At 41.7% G+C, this 22607-nt stretch overlaps 2 protein-coding genes across 2 annotated transcripts in view; one reads left to right on the top strand and one right to left on the bottom strand.

The window, feature by feature from the left end:
• On the top strand, positions 1-19757 carry si:dkey-122a22.2 (uncharacterized). The gene is made up of 11 exons (XM_053432051.1): positions 1-152; positions 943-1105; positions 1260-1331; positions 1423-1499; positions 2063-2163; positions 3949-4065; positions 5167-5241; positions 15113-15251; positions 17719-17801; positions 17889-17985; positions 18095-19757. Exons 1-11 carry the CDS (start codon positions 93-95, stop codon positions 18260-18262), a joined length of 1152 nt encoding a protein of 383 aa, XP_053288026.1. The 5' UTR covers positions 1-92; the 3' UTR covers positions 18263-19757.
• Positions 19099-22607, bottom strand: part of zfpm2a (zinc finger protein, FOG family member 2a) — a 122716-nt gene continuing 119207 nt past the window's right edge. Inside the window, exon 8 of the mRNA XM_053432048.1 lies at positions 19099-22548. Coding sequence (XP_053288023.1) covers positions 19994-22548 — 2555 coding nt within the window. The 3' untranslated portion in view covers positions 19099-19993. The remainder of the gene's footprint in view (positions 22549-22607) is intronic.

Raw genomic sequence — 22607 nt, 5'->3', positions numbered from 1 at the left:
GTACCTAAACCAGGAAGTTGCTACCCTTCCATTCATTGTGTTCTACTTTATGCTGGTTTCATTACAGCACGTATTCATTACTTTACTTCAAAATGCGTCGGAGAACGGAAGCTCAAGCGTCAAGCGACGAACCCCCTCATGCAGATAAGAAGGTAAAGCAACGTTAATTTTAGTTAGCTGCTGATAGCTCCATGTAACAGCGCTGCTAGCCAACAATATGCTAACCTGTTCAAATCAGACACTGTCATCAAAGCATGTGTGATACTGACGTTTCCATTATCTCATCAGCTGATCTTATAGTAGTCTCACGTTGTGTGGAGCATGCAACTGTGTTACAAAGCGTCCCTCATGCTGTACAGCGAGCAAAGGAGCTGAATTCAATTAAGCAAACTCTTGTGTATCAGGGTTTGATTATTTAAAGCCTATTCGGTTTTAATATTAATATTTTAATACCTCCCAGCAGTTTGCAAATTATATGTGAAATGGTCATCTACTACAATGTACAGGGGTTAACCCGGGTGTCCTCAGTTGACTCTTTTGGGATTTGATGATGCTTCATCATCATTGCAGGGCACTGGACACTTAAAGTTTAAATGAATACATCTAGTACTGTGCAAATGTTTAAAGCACTTGTATTAAGGTAAATAGTTAGCACTTAGTCATTAACTGCAATGTGCAGTGAATACAAAACACCATACATTAAATTGATGATTTTTGTGAATAACCTTTATAACATCAACAAAAATTATTCCGTGGGAATGATCATACTCCTTTACAATAGTATTGTTTGAGAATACATACCTTTTTTTACATTGTGTGTGTGTGTGTGTGTGTGTGTGTGTGTGTGTGTGTGTGTGTGTGTGTGTGTGTGTGTGTGTGTGTGTGTGTGTGTGTAGAGGTTAATGTGTGTTCACATCACATTTTCTTTTCTATGTAAACCAGGATCCAGGCCAAAGACCCCAGCGCAAGGCTGAAGCTAAAGGCAGAATGTCTTACCGTTCTGTGCTCATAAATATTGGAAAGTGTTTACTCCTAGTTATCATCATCCCTCCATTCCTCAACTATGCATCGCTGCAGAGAGAAGGACAGATGCTTTTGCCCAAAGGTTCGATCATCTTAGTACAACACAGTCATTGTTCTTTTTTATTTAATTTGATATTTACCTTTTGCTGTATTAACTGTCTCTATTGGGAGCTTGGAGCAAAATAACGAATCCTCTGTTTTATTAATGTATCTATTCTTCTTTTTCCCCTGTTCAGATGGCCAGATTGTTGATGTCAGTTTGGGTCAAAAGATGCATCTTTTGTGTAAAGGAAAAGGAAACCCAGTTGGTAATAAACATTTTCTTTGACTCTGCCATTGATAATTTTCCTGTTGCTTGTTTGTATTTTTGCTCAGCCTAAACATTTTGTTCTTCTTCAGTTATACTGGACGCACCAACTGGAATGTCTTCAGACATTTGGTTTCATGTCCAAGAAAATGTGGCCACACTTACAAAGGTGGGGAGATTACACAGCTTTTAGTGTTTTGAGACTTTGTATTTACTCTGTTAAACCAAATGAGCTCATCAGAGGTTACATAAATATCTCAGATGAATCACATTCATAACATACACTGAGGGTGAGCTAGCGTCCTGCCATGGGTTGGTCTTTCTGTGGATTCAGCTTCTATTTATGCGACCATGTTATTTGTTGTCATCTCCACGTAAGGCCAGTCCTTGCAATGGCTTTGCCACATTGTCTCTGCTCAACAAGGACTCAGCACAGCAACCTGCCGGGGCTGACAACCTGTCCCTTGTTGTTTGTCTGAAATGTGACCCAAATTAGGTCACAGGCTTGTTGGGGAAGATCTATCTGAAGAGCTGCATCACAACATCAGTTACTAAAAAAAACACACCACCAATATGTACCTTATTACCTTTAAATTCAACTATTGTGCATTATAATGGATCTCTGCAGTATGAGAAGGGGCAGGGTACGTAGAAAAGTATCATGTGTATGTGTCATGAGGTTGTTTAAAAACTATTCTAAACCTGAGTTGTCCCTGTTTGTCACACACTCAGGTTTGCACCTATGACAGAATGGGACTGGGCTTCAGCAAGCGGCTGATGCAGAATGAAACCACAGGAACTGAGAAAGTTTGGGGGATTTCAACAACTGGACGGTGAGTGTGTTACTTTAATTGGCAGTTATCCTGATTCCCTCTAACACACAACATGTCCACTCACTGTGCACAGAGTCTGCATGTATCAGTTCTTTCATTATCATGAACTGCACCATGACAGGGTGAGTGGGATGTTTTACATATGCAGGGCCGTCTGTCTTGTTTGTCTGATGTGGCAGAATTTTTGGAAATCTTAAAAAATATGCAGGCCAGATGAAGAGTGCTGTGAGGGCATTCCTCACGTGGAACAGGCCTGTGTTAACTGCTCCGCTTCAGTTTCTATGGTGACCTACTGTGTTAGTTTCGTGACACTGTACCTAAGTGCTGCAAGAGGAAAAATGTTCTAGGTGTGGGTCAGGGTCATGTGTGGGAGGAGAAACAGTCATATCGTGTACCTTCTCATCCAACAAAGAAGAAGAAGCTGCTGATGAAGGTCAAGTATGGTTGCACCTGTGCATGCATAAAAGGCAAATGGGCACTAACTTTTCTTACCAATGCTCTATGTTTAGTTCACAAAGATCGAAAATACGGAAAAGCAGCAAATCCTTACTTTTGAGAAGCTGTAACCACTGATTATTTCCAACTGCCTGTTCTATCTGAACATCGATTTAAAATCCAAATGGATTTTAGATTCATAGTAAAATATAACACAGAGTAAATTCTAAAACAAATTCTGTCTGAGAAGCTGAAATCAAAAAATTATAATTTACTGATAATAATTAAACAAATTAATTGATTACCAACATAATCTGGAAATACATTTCCTGTTGATTAGCAAATTGGTTAATTGAAAATCAACCTTATTACGTATGAGGTCAACTCTCTCAAACTAGCCTGCTTCAAAACAGTACAGCCACAACTGGAATAACAGAGTAAATATCCACAGGGAATCAACGTTCCCTTGATAAAATGGCCATCAGGGATGTTCTATGAACGTTACATTCGGCAGAGACTTGTGACTGCAGGGAAACCTTTTGCAATGTCTTCCTCCGTCATGCCCACCCCTGCCTTGTGCTGCTGAGGGACTGGGCTGTAATCGTCCGGCCTCTGACATGGTAACGCGTTTGTTGAGTCTTAAATCTTCCCAGCGGATGACCAGACGTCGTTCAGCAAAAGGTCAGCAGTATAGTTTACCTTGGCATCTGGCTTGGAAAGTAGGAGGCTACCCATTTTGAGATGCAGGCAATTTCCCAGAGATCAATATCTCAAGGAGTTTGATGACCGCTTGGCCTTAAGTCTCATGAAAACTTTTCATTTCATGTGCCTCCTCGGTTTTGATTTATTCGCTCAGCAAACCCAAGACAACAGATGGCTCTCAGGGCCAAGACAACAGATGGCTCTCAGGGAGTAGCTGCTCATCATGTATCTCTGATGATATGTTTGCTGTTGATTGTCCTGCAGTGTTTTGCAGCAGAGAGTACCCAGCAGTGCCCTCCTTTATGCTGTCACATGGGACTCAGCAGTCCTGTTTATTTTGCTACCATATGTCTAAAGTGGTTAAATACAGAATGAAAATACTGTCTTTCCATACATAATTTGTAACACTTTTTTGCCCTTCTTTCTTGTTTTCTAGCTCATTTTTAGATCTTACTAATAACTCTCCACTATGTTCTTAATAAACCTGCAAATGAGCAGATCAGAGATGCATGATCAGAGAAGCAGATTAACGATAGCCTGTTACATTCATGTCCTAGTAGCACCTCGCTGAATAAATAAACCTCCTGGCCCAGTTTGCAGACTGCCCTGGTTTTTGTGCAGTGAAAGATTAGTGTTGTTGTCTTCCAGGATGGTGGATGACTTGCACCGGCTCCTGCAGGCTGCTGGGATTGCCAAACCCTTCATCTTTGTGGGCTCCGAGCTCGGTGCTTTGAATGGCAGGTTCTACAGTCACATTCACGATGTGTAAGTATTGTACATCGATGTCAAATCTCCTTCCGGGCTTAACTTGGAGTATACAGCTTTATTGTTAGACTGTTGCATTTCAGCTGGTGTCAGCACCATCGTATAGTATTCAACAAGCAGCCTTAAATAATCTAGGTAGCTGCCATTTTAGTTTAAAAAAACATCACTGTTTCTACATTTACTCCTGTTGTTCGTAAAACACCAAACAGATAAGTTTGGAAATGCTGCTGGGGCCATTTTAGTTTGGAAACTCCCAGGCTGCCTTGTAGTCTGGATAGGCAGAAACTGTGATTTTACACAATCACCCACTTTTCTTTCCTGATTGATTGTCTTTAGTTTAAGCTTTAAGCTGATTGTATAAAACAACAAGGAATGAGTGATGGAGTTGAAAAATAAGAGTGGCATATGTATATATTTGATATCGTCAACAAGTTCGACGAGGGAGCTAAAAATCATCCATGTGTTAGTCCAGTTGTTATGAATTTCCTGTCAGTGACTCCTGGCACCGTTCTCACTGCTTGTCACTTAAGATAAAAATCTTAATCTTAGTAAACAGTTACTGAATAAATGTGTGTGTGTTAGCGAATGGAAGGTCTTCAGGGAATTTGTTGACAATCAAAAATATAACTATATCTCCTATAAAAGATCTGTGAAACATTTATAGATGACTTATTTTAAAATGTCTTTAAAGCATAGAAAAGAATGATGTGCCTAGCGGTTAACAAAATATATTCCAGTGTCCCTTCAACCCCCATAACTCAGTCATCTCAGAGACAACGTGGTGATTAACGTGACAAGTAGGATGTACCGGGAACGAAAGATTTATTATTTAATCAGGCACGATGTTGCTGCTGTTAAGGGAGAAAATTAAGTAGTGGTGAGTGGATGACACCTTTCCAAGTGGAAATATCGCTCCTGGATGTGGTATATGTGTGGTTATCTGTCTGTGGGGACGCAGGACAGACAAATGTACAGGATGAGAGACGTGAAGACACCATCCATCTCACACTCATTAAGGCCCAGGCCAGGAGGGTAAAGTGGACGGTCAATGAGTCTTTCCTCATCTGAGTGTATTTGTGTGTGTCCTGTCATTGTCTTCAGGCAAGTGTCAGACCTGGTGCTGATCGATCCCATACCAGAGGACATTTTTGAGGAGGACCAGTGGAAGCAGTACTGGTGAGTACATGGGGGGATACAGGGGGGTAGGTAGAGGTGGTCAAATAATTAAGGGAGGAATGAGCAATTCAGTCTCAATTAAATCGTATTTGTATAGCGCCAAATCACAACATTCATTTATCTCAAGGCACTTTAGTATAGCCAAGGATGAAAGGAAAGAGGAGAGAGGATGGCAAGATGTTGAAGGAGCATAAACTAGAAAGGGATGTGTAAAATGCAAACGGGAAAGAAGATTGAGAAAAGAGGAGTGAGGAAAGGAGTGAAAAGGATGATAAGGAGCTCTGTAGGGCAGAGAGGAGCCGATAAAAAGCGAAAGTCAGGGAAGAGGAAAAGAAAAAAGGAAATGTATGAAGAAAAAGAGAGGATTAGAATGAGGAGAAGGGAGGCAGAGATGTCTGCATCTTCACAATTCAAGCTCCAAACTTTTCCTTAATTGCCTTTTATGGTGAGGGTAGTTGATTATCTGTGCTGGGTGGGGCTCATTAGCATGATTAATTATAGGCCAGAGAAACTCAGTAGCTGATTGCCTTTTTTTTAGCATGAAACAGATAAGCGGAGAGCGAGGGTTGTGGCAGTTTTCAGGACTGACTGACATCAAGTGTTATAACACTGCTTTAATCCTCCAGAGGAGATGTATGTCAAGTGGCAGTCATTGTCACAGCATATAGCTGATAATGCATTCATTATCATGGGTGGGTGGGCTATTATTAATGATAAGCCAGAGTGCAGAGGAGGAATGTTGGTAGACGTGTTAATTATGAAACACTAATTCTGGAAAATTGATAACTTAATCTAATATTTCAACTCAACAACAAAGGAAATACATCCCTTCTTTGGGTGTTTGTTCAGAGGCTTTGGCCCCACAATTCAGGGATGTGCGTTTATGGACCAGGTTTGTAGCTAAGCTCACAAGGAGGGTATCACGATTTCTACAGCATGGAAATACATACATTGTGCTCCTAAGCTTGTTATTTTGACCAATTTTGAAGAAGTTCCCTCGTGGCGTTTTTGAGATATCTTGTTGACAAGAATGGGACGGATGAACATATGTACTGATGGACTGATGAAAGCTTTTGGATACTTTAAAGAATTCAGTTTTGACCTTCTGCATAGTTTGTACTTTTATATTTATTATATCTGAATCTAAAAGCCTTTGAGTTAAGGTTTTAAACTTGGATTTGTATATCCTTCCCTTACACAGTATTTATCAAGTGAAGGGTTATTAAAATGCATTACAATATATATAAAGTTTGATTGTGAAACAATATACAGTATCGAGATAGACTTACTTTGACATAATCATGGTTTTCGACATTTATTTATAATTACTTTTTTTAATTTCAGACTTTTAGTTTGATAATGACCACCGAGGAGTTAATATTTGCTCTGATAAGACAGAAAGCTGCATGCTAAAATCAGGTCACATTTTTAGGCCTGACTCCATGACTTAGTGCATCTGAGGTTCGGTGCACCAATGGTAGCTCACAGCTTACATAAGTATGAGTTGAGCCAGATAAGACATGGATCCATGAAAATGGCCTAATTTGTACGTGACTCAAAGTGGAGCAGCACCATTTATCAGGGGTATGTGTCCAATTACCCTCTGATTAATAGGCATTCATTTCACTGAGTACATGACAGTGTAGCCACAATCCAATTACTCTGTGAAAAAGCAATGGAGAAATTAAATGAATCAAGGACTTACATTTACTCCGTAAAAAAACAATTTTATCATCTGCGTTGGATATCCATAGGGGAGTAAAAATAGAAACAGGAATAGGATATGGAAGGATGAAGACGTAAGAGATGCAGCACACCAGGCATCCTGACATTCCAGCATGCCAGTGCTATTTGCATCATGGGCTCCAGCATCCTTTTTTCTTCCTTGTACCTATTTCTTTTTTGTTCAGAAAGTCTACATGTTGGTGTAATTTCCCTCTCCTAGATACCGGTTTATTAGCTGTCAGGTTTTACAGTGTTGGTACACAAGATAAGTCATGCAGAAGGGAGCAGGGCTGCACCTGAGCAGGATTGTGAGGAGACTGTATCAGCTTTGCTCTGGGACTGGAGGATTTACACATCAAAGACCTACTCATTAACAGAGGCTCGCTTCCAGAATTAGTTCAGTTACATCCTACAAAATGATTTGCCATCATCTCCTGAGAATGCTATTACCCCGTGCTTGTGTGTGAGTGTGCGCACAGGCATTGACTTATGCACTTTGCTATAAGGGGTCAAATTTCTTATTTGGGATTTTCCCCTGCAGACATGGTAGCATGTGTCTCATTTCCTTGCAGGCACATAAGATGCTTCCTGATATGAAACCAAGCAGTGGGTCTAGCATCAGAGAGGAGAAAAGGCCCCAGTTTACGTCTGACAGAAATTGCATTCAGAGAGTAAGAGGCTGTTTGAGAGTGGTTTTGGTAACTCCACGCAGTCACTCTATGTTTCACCAGCACAATCAAAGGAAGCCATACAGGACTCAAGCATGTTTCCACTATGTCTCCATGGCTTGAGTCCTGTATGGCTACCTTCTGCTTCTTAAAGGGATAATTCACCCTAAAATGAAAATTCACTCATTATCTACTCAGCACTATGCCGATGGAGGGGTGGGTGAAGTATTTGAGTCCACAAAACACTTAAGGAGTTTCAAGGGTAAACAGTGTTGCAGCCAAATCCAATACAGTTGAAGTAAATGGTTACTCCTTCAAGCGTAAAAACAGAAAAAACAAACATTAAATGCCACCATACTGCTCCTGTGGTGTCATCCAAAGATCGATAAGCCCTGATATTCAAATCCAATTCGAAAAGGTTTAATTTACAACGTGTTTTAGCCTAAATGTCCTCGTTTATCCTCCTGCCTGGATCCATGTTCCCGACAATATGCACCAACCACATCGAGATGCAAAACAAGGGATGATGTCAAAGAAATATTGTAAAGATCATCCACTCAAGGTTTCAATACCTGGGTGGCTGATCTTTCCATTATTTTCTTTCACAGCATCCCTGTAGCCATGGCTTATGGTTATCGGATCCAAATTGCAAGCACCAGATCTTCAGCTTGCCAGGGAGTGTGGTATTGTCAATGGTCTCCAGGCCGCAGGCAGCATCCTTCCTGTACCTCCTCCTCAATGTCCTTGAGGGATGCCCTACCCCAATGAACTAGGCTCTCATACACCTACTCAAACTAAAGCTGAAATATTTCGTATGTGCGTGCGTGTGTGTGTGTCCTGTCTTTCTGCAGCGAGTGTGCTTGCAGTATTAAACTAATTTACCCCATGAGGAATATATTTGCTTAGAGAGCAGAAACGTAGGGGAGTGCTCTCGTCCTAGGGATGGTCCTTATAGTTTAATGAATGCTGATTGATTGGCAAACTCTCCGTTTTAATGTACCATTACTGTGTTTAGTGCAACTCAGTTCTCACAGGAACTCCACTTGAAAGTCTTCTCAACCCTTCCCTCTGCATCTCACTTATTTTAAGTGTTAGTCATTAGTAGTTATTTTTAACTTTGGTTATATTTTCATCACTGAGTTTAATTCTGAGACGCAAAGCTTGTAGTTGGGTTTCTAGCGAGATTGTTTTACCTTCTATGTGTGTGTATGCATTACACCGTGCGTGCCCCCTCAAAGTGTGTGTAAATGTGAGATTTATCAAATGGATCTCTCACTGTGGGCCGAACATCTGCAGCTGTACGCCTAGACGGAGCCTGATAGAGTTATGAATCCAAAATGAAAAGAATGCTTTCTGTCCCATTCATCATCCTACCTGTCATTGATATGCTAATCAAGGCCTACGCAAACACACACACACACACACACAGACCTAATTACATAAACAATTATACAGGTGCATATTGAACTATGTACACATACATGCTGAAGTTACCCTCACAGCTTGCTGCTGTGTGTTGCAGATAGGCATGTTTTGCAGTTCACCCGGAGTCTACTCTGTATGACAGGCAGCGTATGACTGTCACTTTGACTGACGAGCGGTCAGAGTCCTACAACTGCCGCATTCGGTTTGATTTATAAGCCGGACAGGGTTTAATATCGAGGCCCAGGAAGAGTGTTTCTACCCTCCCCACAGCACTTTCATAGAGGATAGATTTACAGACATAACAGAGTCCTCTCCTCCTAACATGGCTCTAAGACACTTAATCATTTCAGTTATATTCTATTAGTAATGAATGGCATACTTTAAGTGGCATTTTGTAATCTCTGAGCATTTGCACCCTCTCTCTGTCTCCTCTGCCCTGGTAAACAGTAGCAGCCAGCCAGTGATGACATATCCAGTCTCCCCCTCAGAGGCCATTTGCTTTTTCTGCGTTCAATAACCCACTGGAGCACAGCTCTGCTCTGAACTCCTGTAGGAATCCACGGCTTAGATTGGCAGCAATCACACGGCCATGGGCCGATGGAGGGAGGGAGATAGAAGAATGGAGAAAAAAAAAGAGAGTGAAACAGAGGAAAAAGTTAAGGCAGTTGGAAATAGAACCAAGTAGTATAAAGGATGCAGCCTGCATGATACATGGTCTATTGAAACACACTGCTATCTAACAATGGGAAAGGAAATTGTTGAGGTTGATCTTCCCTTAGTTTTTACACACATGATTTGTATGTTATCTAGAATATTGTGCAATGAAAATCCAGCTTGAGCTAGCATAAAAAATCATGACAATATAAAACACAAACTCCACATTCAATATAATCTGAGTGTGTTTTGCTGTATCTGACCCTGCAGGCTCCAACACTGATTCATTAGGCTTCATACTGTGATTCTGTAATGGCTCCCAGTGTGTCGGCCCCGTCCCTCAATCGTCTCCTGACTCATCTGCCCCCCCAAGTGAGCGCTGTCCTTCCCCCGCCCTCACTTATTCCCACCCCCCTCATCTAGAGACTCCAAGACGAATCGGGAATGCCAATTAATTGTAATTAGAGCCACTGTAAGCGTAACTATTGCTGTTATGCTCTGCTAATGAAGAAGGGCTGGCTTGGCCCCTGTGTATTTACCCTAGTGTAATCTATAGTATTGATGCACAGAGGAAGGCTCTGAGCAGGCAGGGGATGCTAGGCTCAGCCTGATGTTGCTGTGGTACAAGAATGACACCTTGTGGTCATACTGGGTACTGCGCCTCGAAATTGTAATCGGCCTACGTTGAGACAGTTTTAAAAACACCTTTACAACTTTGCATTATCTGGGATTATAAAGTTATATTTACACCTGTAGTATAACTAGGCTTCCCTTTATGAAGCCTGGTTCACAATCAGTTCTCATTATTCATATAATGTGCACAGCGAAACAGAATGGCACTTAAGTCTATTTATACAAGTAATAAAGCAGATATAAACATGAAATATAATGTAATGTACTTGAAGCACGTTGACTACATGTTTCTCAAAAGCATAGAGGATGAAGCATTATATTGTAATGCGTATAATTTGTAAGATGATCTAAAGTTAGAGACTCTAACGAGGCTCTAATATGAGCAATGTGTGAATTGATTTGTTTCTGTGTCCAAAATATGCTAGTGTAAAGCTGCTAGTATGTGAACAGTATACATCACACTCAACAATACAGAAGCATAATATTTCATACACTAACTCTTCTATTTTGTATCATGCAGGCCTCAGGGTGCTGTTATTTGTTTGGTTGATTCATAAAGGTCAGATTTAGTTTCATCTTTGTTGTAACATTATGCTTTTCTGTCACAGATAACACCTGTATAACAAAACCATTGTAGGCAAGATTATGGAAATGTCAAATCAGATCTCTTTGATCGGATTTGAGAAGTTTTCTTTCGAACTAAAAACTAGATAAAACTAGATATGTATTTGTCACAGACTATTTTGGCCTCTTCTAATGTTTTTTCAGTATATAAATTCTATGTACTAGATGTGAGGGGGCTTCTCATCAAATTTAAATGTAAAAGACAATTTGTATCTTCCATTATTGGCAGTTGTCTTCGCTGACCACCACATTTTTCAAACCAACCAACCATCCAACAAACAGATAGGCAGGGCTGAAAATATCTTATAGCAGTTCATACTGAGAAGAAGTCTTAAGTTTAGGATAGTGGGTTTTATTAGGGCATATAAGAGAGAACATCATATCCAACACAAATACAAAATGTCAAGGGGAACACAATAAAAATCAATATTTATTTCCGTTGTATTCCTTAATGTAGAAATTACAAAATACTGGTGAATCTGTATCATACTCTCACCAAACCAACACAGAAAACAGCCATAAAATCCCTCCTCCTGGCAGGTCACTACTCTGCCTGAGGGTGGTGTTAGTTTGTCAGTTGTGTCTTTTTTCAGAAAGGTCAGATTAAAATATTGGTCTTCCATCCATTAGCTACACATATTATCCCTTGAGGATGCTGGTGGAGCTGGAGCCAATCCCAGCAGACATTGGGTGAGAGGACTATGCTGACAGACTCCCAGTCAGCATGGTCCTATTGATGTATTAGTCCTTCCCGGCTTACATATTTAAAGAGTTCAACAATATTTGTTTTCATACTGATTATTGGTTTTACTGATGATAATAAAAGCCTGGAGCTGCAATCATGTACAATAATTGTACTATAGATACTCATGACCTTATTTTTAATGAATAATAATTTCAACCATTTCGAACCTGGGTGCAATGATAGAAGATTTGATTATACATTAAGTTCGTAGTCGAGCCTCTTGTAATAGTCCATGTTTAAATGTTCTCTGTTCATTATAATAGTTGGCAGAAGCTTGTGTAATAGTTCGTGTTTTGTGTGTGAGCAGGCTCTCAGGTAACAGAGGCCCTGCATATGAAATGAGATGGTAATGAGGAGGAGGAGGGGAGCCTTATCACTTCAGGTCCAAATTCCGACAGTGAATTGCGCAGTTGTAACAAAAGTAACAGAGCGTCCATTCAGCCTGCACTAATCCAGATGGGAAAGTCAAACAGCAGAAAGTCCACGGCACAAACTCATTTCATCACTTTATTAATTTAGATATTGCCTCCTCGCTCCTGTGGGGAGGAAAAAAAAGAGCCCCTCTGAAATGACCAACATCGGTGAGGCGTTTTGCTCTACATGGTTCCCCCACCTCGTCTCCTCCCGTTATCTGTTTAATTCATCCCGCCAATCTTGGCTGTCTTTACCCACTAAATTTCCCTTTGACACGCATGCCTTGCTTCGCATAATCCTCACTCCGGGGCAGAATTAAAAATGGAAAAAAAAGCGGAGGGAGTAGGACAGGTGGCTGGAGAATCCTTGAAATAATGTTCAATGCCAGACCCAGGAATGATTTGACCAGATTCAAACTTGGGGGGCTGATAGAGAGAGGGTTTTTTCCCCTTTATTTTTGGAATCCAGGGGTGAGAAAAAGGGTGACAGGTGGAAAATGTGCAGAGACTGAGAAGTCCCTAAAGAGGCAGGTCAGAGAGTCGATTCTAAATTGTGGTGCCAGAATGACTTCAGGGGGAAATTGTGGCAAGGAAGATGAAAATGTCAAAATGTCACTCTCTGGAGGTCTGATTTGAAATATTTTCTCTGTGCTGAAGACAGAATTAGAACGGTCGACATGTTTCTTTCCCCTCTCTGCCTATATCCATTATTGACCTGTAAGGACTGTTTGTCGTACCGTGAATATGGCAGATATGTTATCGCGCACAGCCATTTGTTGCAGCTGAAGAACCATTCTCTGCTGTTTCTATCAGCTTTATCTGACCAATCATTGCTGACATGCTTTGGCGGAGCACAGCTTGATATTTCAAGCCACAGTTCTTTGGTTAGTGACACTTCATATCGACTACGGTTGAAATGGGTTATTTTACACATGAAAAGTGTATGTTTGTGATATAGGTTTGCTATCAGCACTGTAATGGCAGTGAAGCAGGTCTGAATGCTGCCTGTTGTAAAATGCAGTTTACTGTTGGAAATACTTCATGTTTGAACTGTGACTGAAGATACTGATACTCATATGAATAGGTTTTAGTGCTCGTGCACGTTGTCAATTAACTGAGTTGTTGATTGAGAGACCAAATCTATCTTTATGTAGGCAGATTGGTGCTTTGATCCAAATGTTACCATCACCATGGCAAAATGTATAACATGCTGATTTGTAGCAAGCAATGTCAACCATTTCAATCATGTGGGTTAAACTATGGCTGGACGACATGGCCAAAAATTAGATCAATATAAAAAGGTTCATATCAGTAGATATTGAAAAATTATCACAAAAAATATATTAGACTAACCTTTTTTAAATTTTTCAAGCACAATAAAAATGTATTAAAAATTTAAATATTTTACAAAAATCCCTTCAAAAGCTCTTGAGGCATTTCACAAGAACCCACAAATGTTCCACTCATGGTGGCCCTCGAAGGACAACCAGGGGATCCCGTTCAGTTTGTTTGATTTATCATCTGAGGACCATGACAGCCGGAATGAGATTTTGTGCCAATGCATTTTTAGTAGAAGTTGAGTTATTTAGCTTGCACCAAAGTGGTGGTCGTATTAATGGATTGGCATTGATATCCATGGACCCAGACCACAAGCATGGTTAAATAATTCTGAACAAGCCTCTGAAGTGGGGATTTCCCTGTTGTTCTTTTTTAAATGATTGAAAATGGGTTATTTGTAGATTTCTTTTTTTTTTGTTGTCATTTTGACAAGACAGACAATTTGAAGACATCGCCTTGGGCTCTGAAAATGTCCTATAGGCATTTGTCACACTGACTAATGTTATAATTTTACATATGAAACAATTGATCAGATATTCGGTTAAATAATCAACCAATTAATCAACAAAACTTTACATGAATAGGGCTGTAGTTTACAAGCTGACGCAGTAAAAAGGTGATTCATATTTATTGATGAGGTGCGGAAGTTTCCTGAAGGATTGAACATAGCAGAGAGGAGCTGCTAGGACACAGGAGCACAGTGCTATTAGTATGGACCAAACCAGGAGTCATACTAAAACAGAGAGGAGCGTCTCCTGGTGCGCGGGGGCTGATCTGCAGTGTGTTGGCTGAATGTAGGGGCAGGCTTCGCGGCACGGCGACAGCGACAGCAGGCACACGGTACTATTGATTGGGCTCCACAGGCTGAGACCAACCAATTCAGGGCATCAGTGAGCCGAGACCGATTGGGCCTCCTGAGTTACAAAATCCCACTGCTCTTCGTCTTACATCTGCCAAAAAAAAGGAAAAAAGAAAGATTTCTCATTCCCCAGGCAAATGTTTTCGAAAGAGAAAGTTTGAGGTGTTGGGTTGAAAAAGCAAATATCACGTCGGTCTGAACTGGAATATCTATTGTTATCATGATTTCAACCTTGTTGTTTTGATCCAGAGCTTAAATATGTTGATAAGCTACAAAAGCAAAACCAGTGATAGAGACTCACTTATATTAGAGGTTAATTAGATTTACTATTAAAACGCTGGTACTTTTAGCCCCACAGAAAATTATAATATAACTCTGCTGCCTGCCCTAGGTCCTTGGTCCTTTTAAAACCTTTTACCACACTGTTTAGGATTTAAGGTCCACAAACAGTAGCAGGTGAACGTAAAGCTCTGCAACAGTGATGGTAAGTTATTGTTCGGTAGACATACTGTGTCAAGAATATAGGGTATTTAGAAGTCAATTAAGATAAATGTTCTCCATTAATGGTTACTCCGTATAGTCTGGATTTTATATCTAAATGAATTTGTTGAATCATAAGCTGGAACCCCTAACACCATAATGTCAGTGCTGTGATTTGAGCTTGTTGTACTGCCCACACACGGTCAAAATATCAAGTAGTACATCTTTTCAAACCAGAGTTTCAGATCCTTAAACTTCAGTCTGTCTCCTGCTTCAGTTCTGCGTGTGTATCTGTGTGTTTTTTCAGGTATGGTAAGCTGCTGCCGTCGTTCCAAACCAGACAGTTCTCAGCAGCTACAGGGCTGAGCCGCATCCTGCTTATCCTGGGGGCTATTGAACCGACTGTCGGAGGTAAAAATGTCTCAGAGGAGGTCATCCAGCGCCAGGTCAGGCAAAGGCACACACACACACACACAAATACACACACACACACACACACACACACACACACAAGCACAGGCACACGCACTCATTGGTTGTGATGTTGGTTTCTAAAAAAGTGTGATGCTGCAGGTTAAGCAGGTAAAGAGTAATTCAGAGGTGATTTATATATGACAAGATTTCAGTGTGGAAAGGTGCTATCATACTATAAATGTTGATATTTATATAATCAGAAGATAAGACTTTGGCTTGATTCCTCCGCACAGGCCTTCTTTAACATAATTAAAACTATGAAAGAAAAGTAATATTTTACTCAGGCATTTTAATTGCACACCCCTCATGTTCCCTCTACAGCCACAGGGTGGTGCTAGTGCAAGGATAATTGTGCTTCCTCCTCAGCAGAGATAGGAGTGGATTATGATTGCAGGAGCGTTTGTCTTCATATTGTCAGAGGCTATGAATTTGCCATGATATGACACCAGACATCATTTTTAAATAAATGAAAATTGAACCCATTCCCGGGGCTGACATGACGCCGCGAACACACTGTATCTGTGGATGCCTTCTATATTGTAAAACTCAGCCTTTTGACAGGTCATACAGTTTGTGAGGAAACGGCTGTTAATATAAGCTACAAGCTTTTCGCTGTGTATTGCAGATGAGCTTTTTTTTCCTACAGGGGTTTTGCACGTCTCAGATCTGCTGTGAATCTATTTAAAAGGAACATTCAGTCGTGGCACTTCTGTCTGTCTTAAAGGCCTGTAGTCATTTTTTACCTGCAATGGAAACGTTCCAGGCAGAGAAGGAGTAATGGATTCTGCTGATGAACAACAGCCAATATCTTGGGTAACACGGGAAAGTGCTCTCACCTTATTTTAGGGTTGAAGTGAACCTTCAAAAAATTCATGTAGGGCCCATTAGGGACAGAGACAAAGAGAGATTATTGCCGGAAAACTAATTCTGTAACCATTTGTTACATTTAAAGCATACAGTCCTACTTCTCCATTCAGAGAAACAACTTACACTTTAGTGGCCCTCTGTGAACGCTCAGCGACATTTCTAAAATCTGTTCAGCATTAAATGTTTTTCAGCAGCTGTCCTCATGATGCAATGACGCCTGCGTCTGGATGAATGTGAACAGTTCGTTAAGATGCCTTGTTCTCTTCTGCCAGCCACCCACGATTTGATGGCAGTAGTGATGAGGGACCTATTTCAGCTTTTCAAGTATTACAGTTGTTGCCAAGGAGATAAGAACATCATTGTGCTTGAATTCTCCAAGGACGGAGAAAGGTTTTGTAGACAGGCTAGTGAAGGTTATAATGTTCACACACGCACACAGACACAGGCACACACACACAGACATACAGTCACACGCACACAAACACAGACAGAAAGACACACGCACACATACACAGACATGCACACAGACAGACACGCACAAGCTCGGCGAACTCAATAGAGCATGCAGTCCATTTCTCAAGGGCATGTTCTGTAACCACTGCTTAATTGAACTGGAGCAGAATTGTTTGCTGCTATGTTAACAGCACCAAAGCTATTTGGTCTCATCACATGTGGGTGATTGATACAGTTAAAGGGGAATTCTGCTCAGTTTTAGTATACACATCTATTCTGGCAGCGTGGTGACCTTTCCCCGCCCTGAGCCAAAGAATCAGAGAGCTAAGATTGAGATTTCAGATGTGGTATCGGTGTTCTGGAGAATGAACTGGTCACCGACTTCACTGCATTCATATAGTCTTGCTAAAGCAATCGCTAATGTTTATTTCCCCAAGAATGTTTTATATGAGTTTAATTTAGGAGTTTGAAGAATTCTACCTTTCTTTGCATTATAAGACGTGTTGCAGTTCTATGTCCCTGCTGTATGTCTTGTAAAGATTTTGATGAAACACTTACTCCCTTCTGTAAATCTTAATCTAGTGTCAGTGCAAAACAGACCTTTAAATGCTATGCAGGGTATTGGGGGGTTGTTAAAATGACCATAAAACTGTCAGTATGTGGTGATATGTACTGGGAGCTGTAAGAAGTGGGGAAAAAGGCTGACCTGCTATGACTGAGGAAAAGTTTAATTAACCTGCCAGTAGAGCTACTTAGCAAATCCTTTATTAGGATTGCTCAAATCAGTTGGCAAGGAGTTATTCTCTGAATTTGGGTTACAGTGTACATTGAGAAATATAGTGTCAGTTGCTTTAAGTCTGCTATTTCGAAATCCTACAAAATTACAAAAATAACCAGGAGAAATATTAAACCAACCATGGACATAAAATAAGGTTTTATTGGTAAAGTTTATGTTTGATATAATGTGTTATACAGACATATTAAAAACCATCTATTAGCTTGCTTTGTTTTTTATTTGTCTTACCTCTGAAACTAATATAAGTAGTATCTTTTATATATAAGACGCTTTATTTTAGTTTCTATTTAGTGACTGATTTTCTGTTTCTCTGTCCCTTACAGAAATACCTGCTAAGTAACCCTGCCCATCAAAGCAGTGCTGTGGATGAGCATTACTTTATTAATGAAAGTGCAGCTCAAGTTAGGTGTGGAAAAGATTTACCTTCATCATTTTGAACAGTGCTGCTGTTTTCCTGTTGACTTTTCAAACCTATTTGTTGTTGTTTTTAAAGGGACATCACAAAGTTTAAGCCCCTCTCCAGCAGGGTGTCAGTGAGTGTGATCACTGGAGATTCATATGACGAGCAAATACCAGAACACCTCAACCAGGTGAGCCTGTTTACTCGAGCTGCACAGCTCCAGCCTTGCACAGTGACTGAACAATATGGTAATATCTGTTGTGTAAAGCCCATAGTAAATCATCTCTTCCCTGCACCAGATGGTAGCTAAGCTTCAAAAGAAGTTTCTGGAGGAGTCCTACCCATCAGCCAATCAGATTCACATAAAAGGAGCAGACCGACGAATGATCTACAAGAAGCCATCTGCCATCAGCCAGCACCTGCGAAGGCTCGTCAACCAGCGACAAGCCAAGCAGCAGAGCGAGTGACCCATGGCCAAAATGTAACCGTACCCCAGACCTGGACAGAATAATAGTTGAATATGTTTTAAATATTCAATAAAATATTCAAGTTATCTTTTTACCTTTCCCTGAAGCAATCTGTAGAGATTGTCTACATGTCTGCTGAGGTTCATCAAGGAGGCCATTTTAGAGCACAGCTCTACCTTATTGGAAGCGTTTTAATTGAAGATAACTGGAGGGTATTCAGTGAGATGGAGAATTTGCTGTCTTCAGAAATTATTATCTTTTAAGTTGTTATTTCAGTCTCTTTACCTGATTGGTCAGTGCCAAAAATTAATACATAACTCCATATCAATGTAAAGGCCACACATTTCACTGCTCAACCTAATACTTTTTATCTCATCCGCTTCTGTCTCAATATTCTGCCATGTTGTAGCCGCAGGTAAAGGTATATTGAGTTCCTCTGCCTCTGTCGCATCAGTTTCGGTCATCTGTAATGTGCACATAATTGACTTAAACCACTATCACTCTATTTATGGACTTGATTGGATTAATCCTATAAATTGCAACAGATGAATCTGGCTGGCAGCCCAATTTTGTATTTTTCTAAACAGATCTTAATGTACTTTTGTCTATTTTTAATTATAGCAAACATGAACTGTTGAAATAAAGACCAGACAGTATTGGTTTATCCTGAGGATTTAAGTTTAATTATGACACCACATCAAAATAAAAATTTCCAACAGATCTGGAATTTAATTCCATCCATATACATGCATAGCAACAACGTTTTAAGAAACATTTTCTCCCATAATCAGGACATTGGAATGATCATTTTACATCAGTATCCCCACTGACCTCCCACCCATCTTGTTCTTCAGCAATAAACGTAATTCTTGTACAACTTCTTTTTTTCCCGATGGGGTTACAAATATTATATGCACAGTCCCCATTTCATAATACTGCTTTCAGTAATGTTCCCCCATTTACAAAGTATTGCATTGAGAGCAAATTGCAAAAAAAGGGAGACCAAAGTGTATCATCAAACAGAAATACGAGTACTATACAAGAATGCTGCCATCCTCATGAAAACATCCACATCGGAGTTGAAGAAAAGAGACAGGGACAAACAGCCACATATGTATGCAAAGCCATGTGTATATGCCAAAATGTGAGTTGCAGGGATGGGCCTGGTCATCACACCCAAATGGTGATAATTAACCCTAACAAGTCATTAGTAGCAATCTGCAAGGGACATTTTGGGCATATACAGAAACTGGTACAGCAAATAAGAATACACAAGTGCCTCAGTAGCTATTTTTGTGTCTAAAATGCATCTCATTTTTGTATTGTCTATTGTTTCATTGAGCCTACATTACAGTGTAAACAATATGTGTGCTACACAAGAATGACTATACAATAACATTACAAACAACTCTGATATAAATTTCATTTTGAATTTAAATTAAGATCACTACTCCTATTAATACTGATTGTAAAATAAATTAATATGAAAGTGGCACCCATATTATTCATGATTCATTTTTCTTTTCATTTTCTTTTTTAACCAATGGTTTTGCATTTTTAAGTGTTAAAATGATGAAAGAAGAAGCTTCTCTTGATTGTCCACAAGCAGCATTTAGCACTGCGTGATGCACTATTCCAGACACAACAGCGTACCAAAACAAAGGAGAAAAAGAGTTCAAAGTTGGGGGAAGGTGTGGGAAGCAGGAGAAGAACATGTCTTATTCTTCGTACTTATTTGACATGCTCCGCAGCATGTGATGAACAGTAAAACTTCTTATGGGTAATAAAGTTTGACAGGTTGTTGAACTGAATATCACAGAGGCGGCAGTACTTGCCACTTCCAGAGCCGTTCACGCCTTTAGTGGCTGTGGGGGCCGCCTCCTCATTTGGGGACTTGGAGGAAGGTGACATGTTCTCATTGGAATCGGCCTGGTTCTCAGTGGCCCACGTGGGTGAGGGATTGGGGGGTTGGCCGTCTGACTGTGGCTGGTTCTCCTGCTGCGGGGGAGCTGTGCCTGAACGCTCCTCTGGCTTGTGCCCACCATTGACAATGACCATGCTCCGGTTTTTGGGCAGTAGTGGAAGGGGCTCCTTGCCGGGGTGGGGGCAGCCATTAGCAGCATGCTGCTGGACCTGCTCTCTGGTTGTTCCTGTCTCTCCTCCTCCGCCACCTGCTCCTCCTCCCCCATTAATGCTCTGGTCTTGTTCGCTGGCCTCTCCCTGCATCACTGGTCCACCAGTCACATAATCGGTTGGCTTTATCCCAAAATACGGCGATATTTGCTCAGGACCTTTCATCTTCTTTATTGCTCCAGGATAAAGGCAGTGGGTCAGAAACATATTCTTGTTCTCATCTTTTGATGGGATGAGCTGGGGCTCAGCAAAAGGCTTGAGTGCCGGCAAAGGCCCCAGGTGAGGGGGGAACATTCCTCCATTCTGCACCATAACCTTCCCATTGCCATTCTTCTCACATTTGCCTGGGCTCTTATCGTAGACATCATCAGGGTTGTTATTGCCTTCACTTTTCACATCTGGGAACACGGCGGGCTCCAGGCTGCCAGTCTCATTGTGTTGTTGCTGCTGTTGTGGCTGTTGTTGTTGCTGAGCAGCAGCAGCAGCGGCAGTTGCAGGGCAAAAGTTCTGTTTGTGTGCCAGGTAGTTCTCCACTTTGTTAAAACTTATCTTGCACACTGCACATTCATGATAATCCAACAGTCTTTTAGGAGAGCTACATGTCTTGTCAGAGACTGGCGAACACTTTTTGCTGAGATCAATGGGTGCGTCCAGCTCCTGCTGCTCCACAGCATTGCATTTGGGAGCCAGAACTGGTTTAGTGACGGTCAGAGAGGCCTCCAGGTGTTTGGGTACCATACCTGGGAAGATGTCACAGCGGGGGTGGAAGCGGTCCACTAGGCTCTCTACAGCCTCCTGCGACGTACAAGGGTTCATAGAAGGAACTCCAAGAAAACCTGGCTGACCCATAGGAGGCCTCTGGTGGTCCTGGTCAGGGAGACACATCTCGTACATCTTCCTGCGCTTGCGGGTCCTCATGGTTCTCTGCATGGATGGCACCTTGTTGGTGGACATGCGTTTCATGGGGGGGTCATGACGAGTGGCACAGTAGTACTGCTTGTGGACCATGAAGGTCTCATGTCGACTGAAGGTGATATTGCAGGCTTCGCAGGTTGTTTTGTTTGGATCATTGTCACTTTCCACCAAGCCTGTACTGGGGCTTTTACCCTCCATCTGCTTTCCATTCATCCTCTCCTCGGCCCCAGTTGGGGTAGAGACCTTCTTCACCTGTCCTGGTAGATCCTTATCAGGCCCTTTTGCCCCAGCATTGATCATGTCCAACACATTGGAGTTCAGACAGGCAGACTGCATGAGGTGGCTGTCCGCCTCTGTGGGGTGGCAGCTGGCCAACATGCTAACAGAACTGTGACCACTGTTCGGGCTCACCGCCTCAGGGACCTTATCTGAGAGGGCAGAGAAGTCAGGAGACTTTGCCATGTGTTGCCAGCGACTGTTACAGTAGTGCTTTTTGTGGACCAAATAGTTGTCCAGGTTGCTGAAGGTGATATTGCATTCAAAACAGGTGGCCCCTTTGGGCATAAGAGGGCTGTAGATGACAGGTGGGTAGCTGTTCCCTCCATGGCGCAGCCTCCGGTGAACTAGCTCTGACATTTTAGCCAGAATCTCAGAAGCCTGGGGGACTACTGAAATGTCTTGGGAGAAAGCAAACTGAGACAAGAAGGGGCCCATGGGAAATGTAGGCATGTTATGCTGCACAGGGGAGGAGGCCAGTCGGGGGCTGGAGGGCTCAGACTTGATCCTGGTGTAAGAAAAACTGGCTTTACTGCCTGGGTGCGCCTCTCCCTTCTGAACAGACAGCATAGGCTTCTTCTCAGCCTTGTCAGCCTCTCCGTCTGGGCTGGTCTCCTTGTTGAGGGCCCCTTTGGGACTTCCCAGCAGAGCATCCTTCCTGTTGGCCAGCTCAGCGCGGGCCTGCTGCTGCTGCTGCTGGAGGTTTTCCTCAGGCCCCCTGGGGGAATGCTCACTGCCGTCGCCTTCCCTGTGAAGTTTGCTGCCGTGCCCATGTAAGTCCTGATGCTGTAAGAGTTCCCTGTGGCTCTGGAAGCTGATATGGCAGTGATTGCATCTGAAGGCCGCCTGTGACAGGTGAGACATGATGTGATGCTGGAATGTAATAAGAGAATCTGCCGTGTAGTTACAGATTGTGCATTTCAAGCTGGTGCCAGGAGGGAGGCTCTCTTCCATTTTGACACCTGTGAAGGAGATAAAAGGGAGAAATGCTCAGAATCTCGCCTCCCACTTCTCCTTTAGA

The sequence above is a fragment of the Pleuronectes platessa genome, chromosome 10 (genome assembly GCF_947347685.1).
Source record: "Pleuronectes platessa chromosome 10, fPlePla1.1, whole genome shotgun sequence".
Lineage (NCBI taxonomy): Eukaryota > Metazoa > Chordata > Actinopteri > Pleuronectiformes > Pleuronectidae > Pleuronectes > Pleuronectes platessa.
The sequence above is the reverse complement of the archived record's forward strand: the minus strand, read 5'-3'. Positions and strand labels throughout refer to the sequence as shown.